Source organism: Gobio gobio, assembly GCF_949357685.1.
Source record: "Gobio gobio genome assembly, chromosome: 16".
NCBI classification, from domain to species: Eukaryota; Metazoa; Chordata; class Actinopteri; order Cypriniformes; family Gobionidae; genus Gobio; species Gobio gobio.
In genome coordinates, this window is record NC_137109.1 from 43,310,077 (window position 1) to 43,329,765 (window position 19,689).

The 19,689-nt window shown below is 41.4% G+C and overlaps 1 protein-coding gene across 1 annotated transcript in view; it reads left to right on the forward strand.

Annotated features, from left to right (window-relative positions):
* Positions 1-19,689, forward strand: part of LOC307139694 (metal cation symporter ZIP8) — a 31,079-nt gene that overhangs the window by 8,148 nt on the left and 3,242 nt on the right. Inside the window, exons 3-7 of the mRNA XM_079838753.1 lie at positions 7,217-7,386; positions 12,474-12,596; positions 12,929-13,063; positions 18,478-18,667; positions 18,846-19,030. Of these exons, the coding sequence (XP_079694879.1) occupies positions 7,217-7,386; positions 12,474-12,596; positions 12,929-13,063; positions 18,478-18,667; positions 18,846-19,030 (803 nt within the window). The remainder of the gene's footprint in view (positions 1-7,216; positions 7,387-12,473; positions 12,597-12,928; positions 13,064-18,477; positions 18,668-18,845; positions 19,031-19,689) is intronic.

A 19,689-nucleotide genomic window follows, 5' to 3' on the forward strand; every position in this document is an offset into this window, starting at 1 on the left:
CTCTTTTCGGTACTCCGACCTCGCTTGACCTGGAACGGGCCAAAGCAATCTACTCCTGTTGAATAAAATGGAGGCTTCAGGAGGCGGAGACGACAAGGGGGCAGATCTGCCATCTTGGGAATAACAGGCTTTGCTCTCCATTTCTGGCACTCCGGGCAGGATCTCTGATGACGACGCACAGCTTTGCGGCCTTGGAGGATCCAAAACTTGCGTCGGAGTTCTGCAAAGACCCTCTCAGATCCAGAATAGAGTAACTTGTTGTCATACTGTCGTATGATAAGTTTGGTAATATGGTGCTTAGGTTCTAGCACAATTGGGTGTACAACATCTTCTTCCAGACTGGTAGAACGGCGCAACCTACCACCTACTCGTATAAGGCCCCTAGAGACGTCGTACTCTGGAGCAAGTGACAAGAGCCGACTGCTGGATGGAAGTGCTTTCCCTGTTTTTAAGCACTTGACTTTGTCTGGAAAGCTATCATACTGTGCTCTCTGAAGGATTTGGAGTTCTGCTTCTGCATAGTCATCTGCACTGAGGGCGCTTGACTGGGAGGCCGCCCCATGCAGTGACCTACTCGTTGCCTCAAGGAGATCTTCAAAGGTAGAGTGGTCTTCAGCGGCTGGGATCTCTGAAGCAGTAATGACTGACATAATGCCACAGAATGCAGACCTCTTCATTTCTGTCTCACCTTGGACCTCCACGAAAGAAGTTGTGGCTGGCCAACTCTCACGTGGTAGCCGAAGGAAGGCAGGACCTTGGCTGAATTGGTTTGGCTTGGCTAGGTTGGAGAGTGTCATCCCTCTGGTGATAGCGTCGGCAGGGTTATTCTGTGTGTCCACATACCTCCATGACCGGTGATCCGTCAGCTCCTGAATCTCAGATACACGAGTTCCTACAAACACCTTGTATCTGCAGGACTCTGACTGTATCCAGGTAAGTACTGTGGTGGAGTCAGACCACAACACTGTGTCTCTCAACTGAAGGGTGAGCTCTCTCTGGATCATCTGGGCAAGCTGAGCTCCGGTAAGGGCAGCACAGAGCTCAAGGCGTGGTATTGACTGTTGTTTCTTCGGTGCCACTCTTGAGCGTGCTAGCACAAAGGCTACTTGGACTTGGCCATGAGGATCCTCACCTCGTAGGTAAGCAACTGACCCATAAGCAGACTCTGATGCATCACAAAAGACGTGAAGCTCGAGGGTGATGGCACTTACATCCACGGCCTGTGGGAAGTAACTCCGGGAGAGACTGACCATCGGGAGCTGAGGGAGCTCTTCTTCCCATGTAGTCCAAGCTTGCAGGAGGTTGACCGGTAAGTTTGGGTCATCCCAGTCGCGGTCTTTGGTCCACAGTCTCTGGACCAAAACTTTGGCCCTTGTGGTGAAGGGCAGGATATGACCTAGGGGATCATACTGGCTCGCTAATATCTTATAGATATTTCGCATGGTCGTCTTGCTTGGGGCAACCGGGCGATGCCTGTAATGGAGTGTGTCCTGCATGAAGTGCCAACTGAGTCCTAGAGTCATCTCTTGAGCTTCACCATGCCTCTGAGAAACCCATCTTTCGCTGCTGTCAGACTTGGCCTCCTTAGGAAGGTTGCGAATCACCTCTGGCTGGTTACTGGCCCACTGACGAATATTGAAGCCACCTGCAGCTAGAAGGTAAAAATTCTCCCCATGATAAGAATTTGACTTCCCGCGATTATAACGATAAAGCCTAGTTGATAGCGCGACCCATCCGCACCGTGCCACCGCTGGCCGCCTCTTGATGCTTAAAGTGTTTACTTTATGATGGCCACGGTGGCTGCATTCGTCAATTTGTATAGCTGAACGGGGGTTGGAGAGAGAATTTTCTTGTGGTGCCCCCACAGCACTCGGTGCCCTAAGCGCCGCGCAATGGGAGCGGCGGAACTGAATCCGCATCTCACGTGCAGAGCGAAAACAACTATGGTGGAAGCTGCGGAAGAGTTCATAGCTAAACGAGGGGCACCTGAGGGCAATCTGAATCTGTACATACATATGTATTTTCACTCGCTGAGCACTTGGACTGAGCGCTTAAGAGATTCGCTCTGTCTCAATCGATCGGTAAAGCACACTATTTCAGTTCATCTCAATGAATGCGCAGTGCATTTGACGCACATTAAACACTAGTGTGAGGCGCGCGACTGAGAGCGCTCAGTGTTTCACACACACACTCAAAGAGAGAGCGAGAGAGTCTTATACCACACAGAATTGACGTGCTACATGTAAACAATATCCTTTGTTGTATTTTCCTGTAAAATAATGGCGTTTATTTGGAATTATTCAGCCTTTCGTGAACAGGAAGAAACGAATGCACAAACGGGAATCTCATTGGCTGGCGTGCACCTATTACGGTGCCTGTTTTGATTTCAGCAAATCAGTTTGAATGAGCGCTGACAACGTGATTAATATTCATGAACCCAGAAGCTCATTATTCCTTAGTGCAGTTTATTTTTATTAATAGAAGAATTTGGGGTATTATTATCTTATCAACTCAAATTACTAAAAAAGTTCTACTTAAAGTTCTATCATTAAATCATTATTTTCAACTTTTTTGTAATCTGAAGACATTTTTGGGATAATTACTTTTGCTGTTTCTGCTATTTTTACCACTGTTTGCACCATGTATGAATAAATACAGAATCGGTTTACATGTAAAACTTGTCATTGATTTCAAAATTATTATTGTTTGTATTGTGTGATGTTTTTTTAGCACAGTTGCACTATTTAAACATTACCTGCACCTTTACAGAAGACAATTATATCTGCAACTTTTCCATTTCTGAAAAGGCTGATGTGGAATTTTACATAAAAAAAAATGTATTAATGAAATATATATATATATATATATATATATATATATATATATATATATATATATATATATATATATATATATATTTTTTTTTTTTATGTTTTTTTATGTTTTTTATGTATTATAGGAGCCTATTTGATGACATGTACATTTTACTTTAGATCATTGTTTGTTTTTCTGAAACTCGCAAGAATGCATGCAGCTTTCACTTGTATCCAAAAACATGGGGAATGATACTACATTTATCGTCATTGATATCGTTATCGCAATAAATACTAGAAAATATCGGGATACATTTTTAAGTCCATATCGCCCATCCCTACTCTGTGGTGGATATTTTCCCCTGGTTGACTCGTCTCATTGACGTGTTTCTGAAGCGCAAAGATCGCGCAGCAAGGACTGCACGTCGTCCCGAATGGCAGGACCTCCCACTGGTAAACTGATGGTTGTTCGTCCGTCTTTAGATCTCTCCAAAGGAACCTCAACAAGGGCTTGTCTCTATCCAGCAGGTGGACCTGGTGAAACATCCCTTTAATGTCTCCACTTACTGTGACTCGATGCTCTCTGAAGCGCAGGAGGACTCCAAGGAGTGAGGGACCTAAGGCTGGACCAGGAAGTAGGTAATCATTCAGACTTTGTCTGCCAAGCTGGAAGCTGCAGTTGAAAACAATCCGTTCCTTCCCATTGTGTCTGACCATGTGGTGGGGCAGAACCCACGACTCCTCTGATGAGTCCGCCTCGCAGGAGTCAATCTTGGTGACATACCCAGCAATCTCCAGTTTCTTGATCTCCTCTTGGTAGGTAGATGCACGCAGTGGGTCTTGTACTAACCTCTTCTCTGTGTTTCGCAGGTTCTTCATCACAACTTCCTTTGAAACTTGCAGCTTGGGCATGTTTGGGACTCGTAGAAGGGGTGTAGCGTACCGATGCACTCCGTTTACCTCTACACGGATGGTCTCAGACTCTAAAAGGTCCACTGAGTACTTGTCCTGTCTGGATCTAGTCACCAATCTCTCACTTTTGAAAGGCAGTGTATCTATCTGCCACAACCGTTCAACTTGACTGAACAGCTCAAAAGAAGGGGAGGTGGTGAACAAGCACCGTGTGGAGGGAAGCTGTTGCTGTAGGTATTTTGCTGGACCCTGAAGTGTCCATCCGAGCTTAGTCTTGACTGCTGCAGGACCACCAGGGGGACCGAGATGCACTGGCTCAATCGGAACGATCAGATCAGCATTATCCGATCCAATCAGGAGGGTTGGTTGAGCTCCATCGATAGCTGGGATTGCCAGACCTCGTAGATGTCGATATCTTCTCTGGAGCTGGGTAACTGGGTAGCTGTACTGTGAGAGGCCTAGGTGTTCACCTGTGAATGCGCCTTGAATGGAGAACCTCTTTGTTGGTTGGGAAGCTGGAGTGATCGTAAAGGACACACGTGAGCCTGACAGTATCTTGATGTCTTGTCGGATAGTACGGAGTGTGAGGTCTTCTGCTTGACCCTGTACTCCCAGGCGGCGTGCTGCAGACGAAAGCAGGATGGTTCTCTCAGAGCCATCGTCCAGCACTGCATACGTATCGAGCACTTTATCCTGGTATTGCAAATTGACTCTTACAATCTTTAACAGCACATGGCTATCTCTATTTGGCTGATCCAGGTAGTGAGTCTCTGCTGTCGATGTGATGGTGGGCTCGTTCTCACTCCTCTGGTTGACCTTGTGAAGAATGGAAAGGTGTTTCGACTTACAAAGGCGACACGGCTTCTTGAGGTCACAGGCAGAGGTTAGGTGAGATCGTCCGAGATGGATCCGCAGTGGAGTTCCTCATGGCCTTCGCCTCTGAGAGCTTTCAGCATCCCAACAAGCGACTGCACTCTGATGGAGAACTCATCAAGAGCTCTATCATCACGGATGGGGGGTAGGCGTTCCATGTCCTCTATCTCCTTCAGCACAAACTGATATGGTCGTCCATAGCGTTCATCCAGTGATTTCAGAGCTTCAGAGTAGGGCATATTAGATTCTGCATGAGCTAGCACAAGGCGATGTGCAGGTGGCACCTTGACATGCTTCAGCAAGATGGCATACTTGTAATGCTCGGACTGAGAAGGATGAAGGAGTGTGTTAAGGGAAAGGCGTAGCTCCACATATTGAGCTCTATCTTCCTTGTTGAAGTCAGGAAATGTTGGGCCTTCTATATTGGGGGGTGCATGCTGATACCCGTAGGAGGGATAATGGGCCAACATGGCTGGGTTCCCTTGGTAGAAGGGTTGGGGTACATAAGGAGGCTGATGTATTGACTGGTGCACAGGTGAAGGCATAATCTGATCGAGAGCTGGATTTACATGTAGCGATCTGGGAGGGGCAACATGTGTAAGATAGATTTGAGGCTCAGGTGGCACCAGATGTGTATTTCCCAACTGAGATTCCCTAACTTTCTCATGTTGGCTGCCGAGTGTGGCTGCATTGGGCTTACAATTACCTGATATGGGATAGGATGAGAGTGAGCCATATGATGCGGCACCTGCTGACTGCTGTAGGCCCTGGGATGGCCCTTTGGGTGGTTCATGTTCAGTATCTTGCTTGATAGCTTGAACATCATAGCGTGGATCGAGCGTGTGCGGAGGGGGTTGAATGACTCGGCTGAGAGGTGGAGGAAGTGTCATTTGTTCTAGCTGGTGGGTTAACTCTGCAGCTACACTTGGGTGATCCTCAGTTCTGTGGTGGTGAGGAGGAGTAAGGACTGGGAAAGGCTGTGGTTCACCTCCTCTGTCTGTATAGAGTTGGCGTACAGGGGTCTGATGCCGTGATGACCTCCTTGACCACTGAGCTGAGGTCTGAGGGGAATGGTGCTGCAGGAAAAGCTCCAGAAGCTCTGTTTGTTTCTTGGCCGTTTCACTCTGTTGCCGCGCTGTCTCCAAAGCCTGATGAACAATGGCTTCATTTGCAGTCTGCATTGGTGGCATTGAGGATATGCTTTTAGCAGGACTGAGTAGCTCCCTCTCCTCTTCGTGCCTGTGCATCTGCGCTAAGCTATTCTGATCTGTATATTCAACTAAAAAATCATCCAGATATCTTGGGCGTTGCACTGAGCGTTTGGGGCGCACAGGTGAAACAGGTAGGCTGATTCCTTCCTTTCTGGTTGCCATATCATTGACTCTATCCGGCTCGAAGGACCATAAATTGTAATGGGGCTCTACTGTTTATGAAAATTAGTCACCAATATGGGGTGTCTAGTCAGGACACGGAAGGCAGGGATATTCATTGAAGGGTTTAATATATATTTGAAATACAGATGCACAGGCACTATTCTCTTTGGTGCTTTACAGTGTAAGTATGGTTCTAAAGGAAAGGAATAAACATAGATATTAACTATCATAAGCACAATTGAGGCTAATAACTCTCCCTAGTTACTTAAATAAACAGTGCTAAACATGTCCTGAAATGTAAACTACAATAAGAATAGCATACAAGCTACACATACAGTACAACAGAGATAAAGGCTGTCACTGACTGCAAAACTCAACCATAAATTACTTATATTAACTTATCTATATATGTGATATAATTATAACTTACTTGTGGTCACTGACGCACACAAACACAACCTGAAGCTTAACTTATAAAGTGAAACTAAACTGACGGCCGTTCTCTGCAAGCCAGGACATGTCGCAACATGTCTGAAAGGGGGCGTGGTCTGAGCGAACACTCGCTGTACATGCTCCGTACCGATTCACATCACATGAGCCTTTTGCACACAGTAGCTTTAATAAGAATCAATGTATATTTTAGAGTATTGCAATAAAATTTTTTATCTTTTAACTTGCTGTTCCTGTCGCCTAAGAATAGAATAGTAAAAAACTGATGTGACAAGTCTTCAGAACCGAACCGAACCGAAAACCGTGGTTAAAAACCGAGATATGTATTGAACCGTGGACTAACTGTATTGTAGCATCCCTAGTGTAAACGTTCCCTGAGGGTTTAAATACATAGGCCTAAAACATGAAGACTTAAATGAGGAACCAAACAAGACTCAGGTGAACATAATCAATAAGGTATGAGTAACCATAGAAACCAACTAGCAATGGTAACAAAGGGAACAGGAACTAAACACAGGAAGGAAACATAGGAAACAAGGGGAAAATAACATAAGAGTCCACACATAGAACATAACCATTACAATGCTCATACTGCTTTTAATACACCAAACATGCACTGTATTACAGTAATGAAAATCACCATTGAGAATAATTACAGACAATTGTTTAAATGTCTTGAAAATAATGTCACAAAGCAAAAATCTTTCTTTATGCCAATCATTTTGGGGTGAAATATGATTTACCCTTCTGTATAACTTTAACTGTGTGACCTCTCACCTTTCCTTCTGCGTAAAGTATGGGGATATGGCTTCTTGGCTGTTACCATCATTAATCTGGCTTCACTGCTGGGTCTGGCTCTCGTTCCTGTCACTAAAAAGCCCTACTTCCCCAAAGTTCTCACCTTCTTCATTGGTCTGGCTGTTGGCACACTCTTCTCCAACGCTGCTCTCCAACTTATACCTGAGGTGAAATGCTTTTCCATGTTTCAGTTTATTTAATTTACGTTGAAAGTTTTCTTCATGTCATATCCTCTAGGAGGTATACAACACTGGTGGTATAGCAGGCACCCAATAACCTATAATCAACCTACGTTCTTTCTAGTTCATTCTTGCTTCATAGAAGCCCTGAAATCAAACCTCCAACTGATAAGCTACCATTTCATATCTTTAATTGCTTGTCTTATTTATGCTTAGCCTATAGTGATTACATAATAATGAAATGCTTTTTTATTGTTAAAGAAAAGCACATAAACATGTCAAGGCACAGTGCAGATATCGAATTGTATGTATGCATAATACATAAAACATGCATAATAAATGCCCACATACATATGAAAATATAATCACAATAATAAACTGTATGCATATTCATATAAACATCTAAAACACAGTCTCCTTAAAGTAATCTAAAAATGGCCTCCAAGATTTTAAGAAAAGATCAGGTTTCAATCTAACCCCAAATTTAATCTTTTCCAGTTTGGGGGCAAAAAGTAGGTCACAACCCCACTGACGGTAGGTTGGAGGAGATGACAGCTTCCAGTTAATTGGTATAATTTGTCTAGCCAGCAGTGTGCAAAGTGCAATATTATCCATCTCTAAGGCTGTCAGTTTAACATTTTCCGGAAGAACCTAATGAAATGCTCTTTCAACTGGACTTAAATCCAGACATTTTTATTTTCCCGAAGAGTGCAGATGTTTCTTGATATGTGATGGCATGATCTTTGCGTGACGTGATATTTGTTTTGCACTGATTACATGTTTTAATACAGTGCATAGGGAAAGTATTCACAGTGCTTCACTTTTTCCACATTTTGTTATGTTACAGCCTTATTCCAAAATGGATTAAATTCATATTTTTTCTACAAATTCTACAAACAATGAAAGAAGTTTGTTTGAAATCTTTGCAAATTTATTAAAAATAAAAAAACTTTTAAATTAAAAATCACATGTACAGTAAGTATTCACAGCCTTTGTCATGACACTCAAAATTGAGACCAGGTGCATCCTGTTTCCTCTGATCATCCTTGAGATGTTTCTACAACTTGATGGGAGTCCATCTGTGGGAAATTCAGTTGATTGGACATGATTTGGAAAGGCACACACCTGTCTATATAAGGTCCCACAGTTAACAGTGCATGTCAGAGCACAAACCAAGCCATGAAGTCCAAGGAATTGTCTGTAGACCTCTGAGACAGGATTGTATCGAGGCACAGATCTGGGGAAGGGTACAGAAAAAAATTCTGCAGCATTGAATATGCCAATGAACATAGTGGCCTCCATCATCCGTAAATGAAAGAAGTTTGGAACCACCAGGACTCTTCCTAGAGTTGGTCGCCCGGCCAAACTGACTGAGGGGGAGAGAAGGGTCCTAAGCCCCGTTTCCACCGAAATTACCCAGAACAATTTGTACCAGGAACTTTTTTACATGAACCTACTACTGTCTGCGTTTCCACTGTGGTCTAAAGTACCGTGAAGATTAGGCAAATTAGTCCGGTGATGTAGGACTGCGCGCGACTGCTGCTCCCAGTCAGCGATGGACAATAATAATTTTTGCGTGAAACTGTCTGCAACAATAGCAAGTATGGAGGAGATTCAGGCAGCGCTGCTTTTGCTGGTTATGTATTGGTTTACTAAAGAGGGGATTAACAAAACGGCCGAAAAGAGACAAGCACTGATACTAAAGCATAGATTTAAAATAAGACAACATATGTTATTATCAGCCATTATGGACATTGACCGTGAGATGGCTGAGACGAACGCGCGCCATCGGACAGAAAGAGCAAGACTGATATTTACTGAACGCAGAACGAACCTCGCAAAATACTTTTAAAAATGGCAGTTGAAATGAAATGCTGCGTGAGCTCAACAAAACAGCATGTTCAGCGCCCAAGTCCCACCCCCGAAAGTTCCTGAACTTTGAAAAAGTACTACCTCGCGAGCAGGGCCGTTTGGAGGGGGAAATATTTACACGGAACTTCATTTAGACCCTGGTTCCTGCGGTCGAAACACACCGAGTACCACCCCAAAGTTCCTAGTTCCTGGGTAAAGTTCCTGCGGTGGAAACGCGGCTTTAGTCAGGGAAGTAACCAAGAACCCAATGGTCACTCTGACAGAGCTCAAGCGTTTCTCTGTGGAGAGAGGAGAAATTTCCAGAAGAACAACTATCTCTGCGGCACTCCATCAATCAGGCCTGTATGCCAGAGTGGCCAGACGGCACATGACAGCCCGTCTGGAGTTTGCCAAAAGGCACTTGAAGGACTCTCAGACCATGAGAAACAAAATTCTCTGGTCTGATGAAAAAAAGATTGAACTCTGAATGGCTCACCTGAATGGCAAGCATCATGTCGGGAGAAAAACAGGCACCGCTCATCACCTGGCCAATACCATCCCTATAGTGAAGCATTTTGGTGGCAGCATCATGCTGTGGGGATGTTTTTCAGCAGCAGGAATTGGGAGACTAGTCAGGATTGAGGGAAAGATGAACGCAGCAATGTACAGAGACATCCTTGATGAAAACCTGCCTCTGGACTCTGGACCTCTGACTGGGGCGAAGGTTCATCTTCCAACAGGACCACGACCCTAAACACACAGCCAAGATAACAAAGGAGTGGCTACGGGACAACTCTGTTAATGTCCCTGAGTGGCCCAGCCATAGCCCAGACTTGAACCCGATTGAACATCCCTGGAGAGATCTGAAAATGGCTGTGCACCGACGCTCCCCATCCAACCTGATGGAGCTTGAGAGGTCCTGCAAAGAAGAATGAGAGAAACTGCCCAAAAATAGGTGTGCCAAGCTTGTAGCATCATACTCAAAAAGACTTGAGGCTGGTCAAAATGGCTTTGTAAAAGGTAGACAAGCCTTTCATAATATACATTGTGTGTTAAATATCATTCATGCTAAAAAGAAGGAGTCTCATATACAGACTTACTTTCCCTAGATGCCGATAAGGCTTTTGATAGGGGGGATCTCTTTGACACCCTTTCCCGCTTTGGTATCGGCCCTTATTTTAGAAAATGGATTAAAAATGTATATTCAAATTCCACAGCAGAGATATTGACTAATAATATAATCTCGAAACCATTTCTGCTTTATCGAGGTACACGTCAGGGCTGCTCTCTCTCGCCGCTTCTTTTTAAATTGGCTATTAAACCTTTAGCTATCGCAATACGAAGAAATAAGGAAATATCAGGGATTACAATTGGCAGTCTTGAAAATAAACTGGCATGTTATGCAGATGATATTATATTATTTTGATCTAATTTAAGCACATCCGTCCCCTCTTTACTGAGCCTAATTAAAATGTTCTGGATTTTTTTCAGGTTATAAAGTGAATGAGTCAAAATCCATGATCTTATTTCTTAAAGAATCTGAACAGCTCACATCAGTCCCCCTTTAAAAATGCTAAGGAAAGTTTTAAATATCTTGGCATGAATATAACCCCAGATCTAAGCAATTCGGTTTCCTGCAATTATAACTATACAACTAAATTAATCACAGAATCAATTAATAAATGGTCATTCTTACCAATTCCTTAGATTGGACGTATCAATAAATAAAAAATTTATGTTCTCCCAAAATTTTTACACTTATTTCAGTCAATTCCCCTACCCCCACCACATAGTTTTTTCAGTAATATGAGGAAGATTTTTTAAGAATTTAATTTGGGCAAATCGGCGTCCTAAAACTGAGGCTGTCTCTTTTGTATTTGCCATATGAAAGGGAAGGGTTGCAGTTGCCTTAAGTGGTGGGACTACTGGGCAGCTCAACTTAGAGCAGCAATGTTCTGGTTTACAAATGAAAATTCTACCCCTTGGTTATGGGTTGAGGCAAATACCTTTACCTCTAATTTGTATTTGTACTCCGCTCCTCTGACAAATTTAAAAAAGGCCACTTACAATCCCTTTGTTAAAAATACTATTGTGGTATGGTGTGAAGTTTTGAAACATCTTGGAGAGATTCCACAATTATCACAGTTTACCCTTATTTGGGGAAACACTTCTTTTACACCAGGTACACATGATGCTGGTTTTAAAATTTGGGCACTAAAAGGATTGAATAAGGTGGTAGATTTATTCAGCAATAAATCTATGCTCAGTTTTCAGGATTTAAGACAAAAGTTTGATTTACCTAAAACTAAATCTTCAAATTAGGAAGTTTATAAGGATATAATGAGGCACAGCATCACTCTCTTGTCTTACCAGATCTGTCCCCTTTAGAAAAAACAACTTTAAACCACCTCAATTGTGGTAAGCAAATTTCTGTGTTTTATAAACTACTGTCCTCTAACTTTAAGGACAATTCAGAGAACAAGCGTCTGGCATGGTGCCAAGACATAAATGAGAATATAACAGAGGATTTGCCTAAAGGCCCAGACCCAGACAGTTAATACGAGGTTTAAACTTCTACAATACAAATGGATTATGAGAGTATACAGAACTCCAGAATTAATACATAATAGTAATCCCAACATTCCCGATCAATGTATAAAATGCAACCTAGAGAAAGGAACTTTATATCATTGCTTATGGAACTACTTACTTTATCCAGTTCTGGTTAAAAAATGTTGACTTTCTGTTTATTACAAGCAAAACTCACAGTAGCATGTCATTGGGAAAGTACAGAAAGCCCTAATTTTAAACAGTGGTTACAGGAATTGTCATGTCTTGTTTGGCTTTGGAAAAACACAAATACTGTATATGGTTAAAGGTAAATCTGAAAAGTTTTTCAAAGTATGGAATCCTTTTATGTTTTTTTTTTTAAATTTGCAAAGATTTCAAACAAACTTCTTTCAAATTTTCATTATTCGGTATTGTTTGTAGAATTGAGGGAAAAAAAATTATGCATTTAATCCATTTCGTAATAAGGCTGTAACAACAAAATGTGGAAAAAGTGAAGCGCTGTGAAAACTTTCAGGACGCACTTTATTTATTTTGGGTTTGCAATTTAACTTTGAACTAATAAGATGCATGTTTACATGGGAAAATCTGAATATCTGGTGGTTTAACTCGTTTAAAGACTCATGATTACATGATTGATTCCTCTGATTGAACAGGCCTTTGGGTTCGACCCAAAAGCAGATGGTTACGTTCTCCAAGCTGTTGGGATCTTTGGTGGATTCTATGCGCTCTACTTCACTGAAAAAATCCTGAGGATAGTCCTCAAACCAAAAGATGAGGTAGGTTCATCTCAGTATTATGACGACTCAACATTCGAATGAAAAAAAAAAACCCTCAATTGGTTCATTTTGTAATGAGCAGGATAGAGGACAGTCAGTTGGTCATTATCGCTGAATCAACTCCCTCAGGGTGATATATAAAGTTTATTTTGTCATAATGATCTGTTGACTATATTATCTCATACTTAATATGCATATCATATAATTGCATGAAAATGGAAGAGTGGCTGAGCTTCATTGATGGTCAATGTTTTATATCAGCATGTATGTTCTTTAAAATCATATACGGTAATCATACAATCAATTGAATCCTATCCACTTCCATACATCAGCACGGCCACGGACACAGTCACTCCCACCCCTCAGAGAGCATCCAAAAGAACGGCGTCATCATTGCGGCCGATACGGACTGCAACTTTGCCAGCAGCGACAAAGTCAGCATAACCACTGAACCCCCAGTGGAACAGGTACAACTGGTCAGATATCACAGAGAAATATAAATAGTCCGAAGAGATATGCGGATTGGCCTAAATATAGCTGCAAGTTACATAAATGGTTTACAGCTTTATAGCTAATGGTTTGGGGGGAAAACAACAATACTGATTCATTCCCACATGAAATGGAGTAAATGTACTATAGTAAAACTACATTTTTACATTTTGTAAGTGGTACTTGCACATGTAAAACTCGCTAATGGGATGCCAGGATTAGGCCTGTCACGATAACAAATTTTGCTGGACGATAAATTGGCCAAGAAATTATTGCGATAAGCGATAATATTGTCGTTCTGAGACCATTTTCATCTAAAATAATGATAATGGCATAATAATGCAGGTACACCTTTTCAAAGATCAATAAACTTTTATTTCTAAAGACTATTTAACACTGAAAATGGAAATCATTTTAAAAATCCACAATAAATGAACAAAACAACCAAAACAAAAAGCAATGGACTCTCAGTCTATTAACAAAAAAATGCACTTGAATAAACAGCTGGGAAAACTGCAATGGATGATTGTGTTTTAGGTAGTGCTGGGAATCAATAAAAAATTGTTTTACGAATTAATCAAATTTTTTTCTGTAATTAATCACGATTAATACGTTTTTAATGTTTTGATATTGTAATAATTTCAGTTACTCTCCAAATTAACGTAGAAACAATTTATTGACAGCATATTTTAAATATGTGTTGAATGGTCATGTTTTTATGAATGAAGGCCAGTATCACTGATACTAATGTCTCTATGAAACATTAATGTCGTTACATTACAGTATAACTGAAGGCTACCAATTTCAACATTTATTAGGCTTTAAAAAAAAACTTTTAATTTAAGTGAACTTGAAACAATCTTTACATAAATCCATTATAATAAATGTTATTTTTACCTGTGCCTTCCCTGTTAGACATATACAGAAATGCAATAGTTATCAAACACCTTTCTTAACTGCATAAATAATAAATGAAATATAGATTAATCATCATTAAAGCTACAATTTTCTCTGTTCCCGTTGTTCTTTGATGAACATTAATGACAGGCATCATCAGTGCTCCTGTCACTTTAAGAACAGCCGCTGACGAACATGATGCGGATCTCACGCGCTGTCCCGCGCATCTCATTTCCTCACAACTTTTTAAGTTCATTTAAGACGTTATTGAACTATTTTAAGACTCCTAATATGAGAATAAAAAATTATCTGTGTTGTTGTTATTGTTTGTTCATGAGCAAAAGAGAACTCGATACGAGCAGGAGACTGACACGAGTCTGTCTGTGCGTCGAGTGTTTGTGTGTGTGTGTGTCTGTCAGAGTGTCCCTCGATTAGCTGACATGAGACGCAGCCACACAGACAGGACATTGACACACACACACACACACACGCACACACACATAGACAGGACATTGACATACAGCGCGTTCTCTTGTGTCTTGTCACGCTTAGAAGCATTTACATGTATAAGAGCGTGATCATATGATGTAACTCTCGGCAAAAATGGATATAAAAACGGACGCTGGAAATTATCGTGGCCTGAAAAATTATCGAGCTCATTTTTTTTATTGTGCAATTAATTGATTTATTGACTATCCCGACAGGCCTAGCCAGGATGTAGCTTTGTGGTTGCTAGGGTGTTGCTTACTGATCCAAGTAAACAAGGTATAAGTATAATATAAGATATAGGTATAATATAAAATATAGGTATAATAAAAAAAGGATATAATATATACACTACCATTCAAAAGTTTGAGGTCAGTAAAAAAATGTTGTGTTACACTTTTTTCTGATGTTCCCCTTTAGACATTCTGTTGACTATTAGTACCTATGAGTCAACTCTCAGAGTATTTGTAGACTGTAAAGCCAGGGACACACCAAGCCGACGATCGGCCGTCGGGCAATGTCGGGCCAGTTAGTTTTGAACGTCGGTCGACTTAGTTTTTCGGTGTGGTCCGCACATTTGGCTCTAGTCGGACGGCGTCTGTTTTTCTTTTGGCCGATTCACCTCGTAGAATCGGCGTTGAGCCGTCGAAGAGTTTCGCTTTCCCTTTTTGAATGACAAATATAGATGAATATCTGCTTGAAGGTGCACTGTGTACATTTTAGCGGCATCTAGTGTTGAGGCCGCCCACTGCTCACCCCTCTCTTTTGAAGCACATAGACAAGCTACTGTGGCCGACACAGGACATAGATGTCATCGTCTTAGACAGCAGAGAGTAGCTAACGCCCTGTAGAGCATTTCGTCCGTTCAGTGCTACTGTAGAAACATGGCGGCACAAAATGGTGACTTCACTGTAAGGGGACCCGAGGTGTATGTAGATAGAAATAGCTCATTCTAAGTTAATAAAAATAACGGTTCATTATGTAAGGTCTTTATACACCACTGAAGACTGCATTTCTGTCAACAGATCCTCATAAATACTACACACTGTACCTTTAAATAGACAGTTATCTCCTTCACGTGCAGGTGCAGAATGCGTGTGCTAGTTGACAGTCGCCTGTCGTCCTTTTGGGGTGTTCAGGTGCTGTTTTTTGTTTTTTTTGACAGGTGGATAGCCATTTATCTGCTGTCTGTTAGTCATTGCGTCACCTCAGCTCCACCCACGTCCCGCCTCTTTGCCCATTTTCTATTATCCGGGAGTGACGCGCTGACAAGATGGCAACAAAATTCCGTTTAGGAGATATAAGCATTTAAAACTTACAGTCTCCCCTTTCCGTTAAAATGAATCACAGATTTTGATGACATCATCGCAGACTTCATCTTCTCATCACATCTTCTGTCCAGTCAAATGGACTCTAGAATCTGAAGCGCCCACCCCCTACACCATAAATAGACGCTGAAGCTAGAGACACGAGAGCGCAGCGCGGATCATATGCGGCGCAGACAACAAAACATATCGGACCCATTTAAATTCTGCACAGAATGCTGTTTTTCAAAGCGACATGGAGGAGATTATGATGATAAACGGTTAGAGATTAGGAGGAAACTCTGGCTTTACCAAACAGAAAGACTCAAGTCAAACTGTGGTATTGACAAAACGCTATTGGCTGTTTCAAAAAAGGGGAGGAGCTGCTAGTGGTACTCAGGCTCCCTCTTGTGATATGCAGAGGAATCACTAAATTAAAGTCGCTGTAAAGGCGATTCTAAAATTAGTTTCTAAAAGCTTTATAATGTCATTATAAAAGTATTGCTGAAACACGTTACAAAGACTGTGAACTGTGTTGTACTAAAATGTGGCTCGATGACACACTGGAGCCACTGAGCCTGGCCCCTCCCCAAACACGATCATAACTAGAGCACATTCGCATCAGTTCACCCATTCAATCGCGAGTTACTTTCACTGCCGTTAGTTACTACAGAGTTAGCTAGCTAGTTATGCCTTCATCACGTAAATGTATGTTACCTAGTTGTAAAATCGATGATATCAAGAAGAGGTGGATTTTAATTTTGTGAACAGCTACCTTGATCACCACCAACACCTGCCTCTGCAGGGATCGTTTTACACCGGATAGTTTTACAAACGTTCATCGGAGACAACTGGGATACGCAGATAATCCACTGCAGAATGGGGCCTTCATCTGCCGGTCCCGCCAACATCTGGTGCCATCGTTGCAGTGTGCTTACTGCAGCTTTCCCGCTAGTGGGCGTGGTTTCAGCGCAGAGAGCGGACACGCCCCCAGCGTTTGAGAGCAGATAATGCTGCTTATTTTTTCAAGATTTTGTTTGGCTTTTTTTTTATTGTTCAAATTTGGCTGGGTGGTTAATAACGCATTTTTCTGTGGTGTAACAAACTCGGGACAAATATTTAATTTTGACTTTACAGGGACTTTAAATATAAATTAATGTCAAAACAACACATTTTAATTGAATCATTATTTAATTATTTTATTTACCTGTATGTAAGCACAGTGCAGTGTTAATGTACAATCTGTGTATTTACAATGTTAAATTGGCTGACAACAATAAATATTCCTATTAGGAATAAACTGCCTCGTTTTTGAACTGTGCAGAGCTGTAGCTGAATAGTTAGGCCTACAACGCTACTGTATTTTAATGTTGGTCATTATGGTGGTACTTGGAGAGCCAAATATCTTCTGAGGTGGTACTTGGTATAAATAGTTTGAGAACCACTGGCTTAGGGCATCAAGACGGCCAGCAGCGGGACTGATAACAGTTTGTACTGTATTTCTGATCAAAAAAATGCAGCCATGATGAGCATAAAAGACTTCTTTCAAAAACATAATCTTACCAACCTAAAACTTTGGAATGGTATTGTATGACAGAAATATAAAATATCATATATATATAGGCCAGCCATTCCCATGAAAAATAAATCTAGTTAAAGAAACTACATTTTTAAATGTTCTGTGATGCAAAAACAGGATGCCAAAGTGTTGCTTTGTGGTTGCTAAGGTGTTCAGAGTAGTTGTTAGCACATTGTTATGCATTGCATACTCTATAAAGGGTTCAGGAACCTCCTTCAGTGTAAGTCTGTGTGATTTTGTGCCAACCTTAGTGCAACAGTCTCTTCAACAAGCCGTATGATTTGAGGTAACGAACCATTATGTCTGCAGCACAAAGTTACAGGACAAGTTACTGTTTGTTCAAGTTGAGTGATGCTTGGCTTAGCAAACACCTCTAATTACATGTCATCTATAAAGATTATCGCAGCGGTAAGCAATTTATCATTGCACGAATGTGTCTGCAATTATCAAATTAAGATAAATGCTAATTATTTGTCATGACAATCGGGCTATTACATTATTAAGTGTAACATCAGACTGTAGTCAATGGTTAAACCAGATTCCTGGGTCATGTGATAACAGTTGTCCTTGATCCAATAGAGTTATTTGAATGCCTTCAATCAGCTGTTAAAGACTCATTAGCATGTAACACCACACACACACACACACACACACACACACACACACACACACAGACACAGAAAACATCCTCAAAACTGCAAGGTTTTTGATTCGAGTGTTTTGAGTTTTAAAAAGCAGTTTTCGGTACAGAATTAAGAAGTACATAGTGTACGGGTCAGTGCAATTTACAGTACAGGCGTAGACACACACACACACACACACACACACACACACACACACACACACACACACACACACACACACACACACACACACACACACACACACACACACACACACACACACACACACACAGCTGTGTTTACTTTCATCCGTCACAGCTGCCAGCAGAAACAAGATTGTCCTCTGACCTTTGACCCTAAATCGACCCTGTAACAATACAAAAAGTTAGACCTCGGGGCTAAAAGCAAATAGCATTTGAAATATGAACCCAAGCTCAAGAGGGTACAGTCATGTTGTTTGAGAAGAAAGTGAGGTTTTCATTTAAATGTGAATGTGGTCGCAGGGGTCTTGCAGATGGCTCAGAGGAAGACGGCTGTCCAGCGTGAAGACGGTGGCATGGATGATTTCCCTGAGCGATGCTCTACACAACTTCATTGACGGACTGGCCATCGGCGCCTCGTTCACGGTGTCCGTTCTCAGTGGCTTTAGCACCTCTATCGCTATCGTTTGTGAGGAATTCCCTCACGAGCTGGGTAAGAGAAATGCACCTAGTTTTATCCACCTAGAAAACCTTTCAGTTGTCAGCTCTGACCTTTAACCCCTACGCCACACCACCTCTGTGAATACTGCCCTTTGAATGTTGACCTTCACTAAAAGTTTATAGGGAAAAAAAACATGTGAGGCACATTTGCGCTCTGTCTCCCCCTGCAGGCGACTTCATTATCCTGCTGAACTCAGGGTTGAGCGTTCCGCAGGCCATCTTCTTCAACCTGCTGTCTGCGATGACCTGCTACGTGGGCCTGGTCCTGGGCATCTTGTTGGGCAACGCTTTTGCTCCTAACATCATCTTTGCCTTCGCTGGTGGCATGTTCCTTTACATATCCTTGGCTGACATGGTAAGAGCAGACAACGTATAACATTTCACCACATTTTATGTTTGGATTGTCTTCTTGGCGCATGAAAATACACACTATTGTTCATAGGTTTGGGGTCAGTAAGGTTTTTTTATTTTTAAGAAAATAGTTTTATTCAGCAAGACACATTGGATTAAAAGTCACAGAAAAGACAAGTCTTGTTTTCTGGGGGGAAAATCTATCAATCTAACAAGATTTTTCTTACCTCGTTGGCAGATATAATTTCTTGTTTCAAGCAAAACTCACTTAATTTAGATCATTTTGGTCAGAAAACAAGACTTATTAAAGTAAATGCATCTCAATTTAAATTGTTTGAGATATTTGTACTGGAAAACAAGACAAAAACTGAGTAAGAAAAACATTTTTGCAGTAAAACAAATGCTCTTCCTGTAAAATTCTGTTCTTCAAATAATCCAGAAAAAGGTTCAACAAAAATATTCAGCAGCACAGCTGTTTTCAACACTGAGAATAATAATAATAAATGTTTCTTGAGCAGCAAATCAGCATATTAGAATGATTTCTGAAGGATCATGTGATACTAAAGAGCAGAGCAATTATGCTTAAAATTCAGCTTTGCTAATATTTTATAGTCTTGCAGTTTTGATCAAATAAGTGCAGCCTTAGACTGCTTTAAAAACATT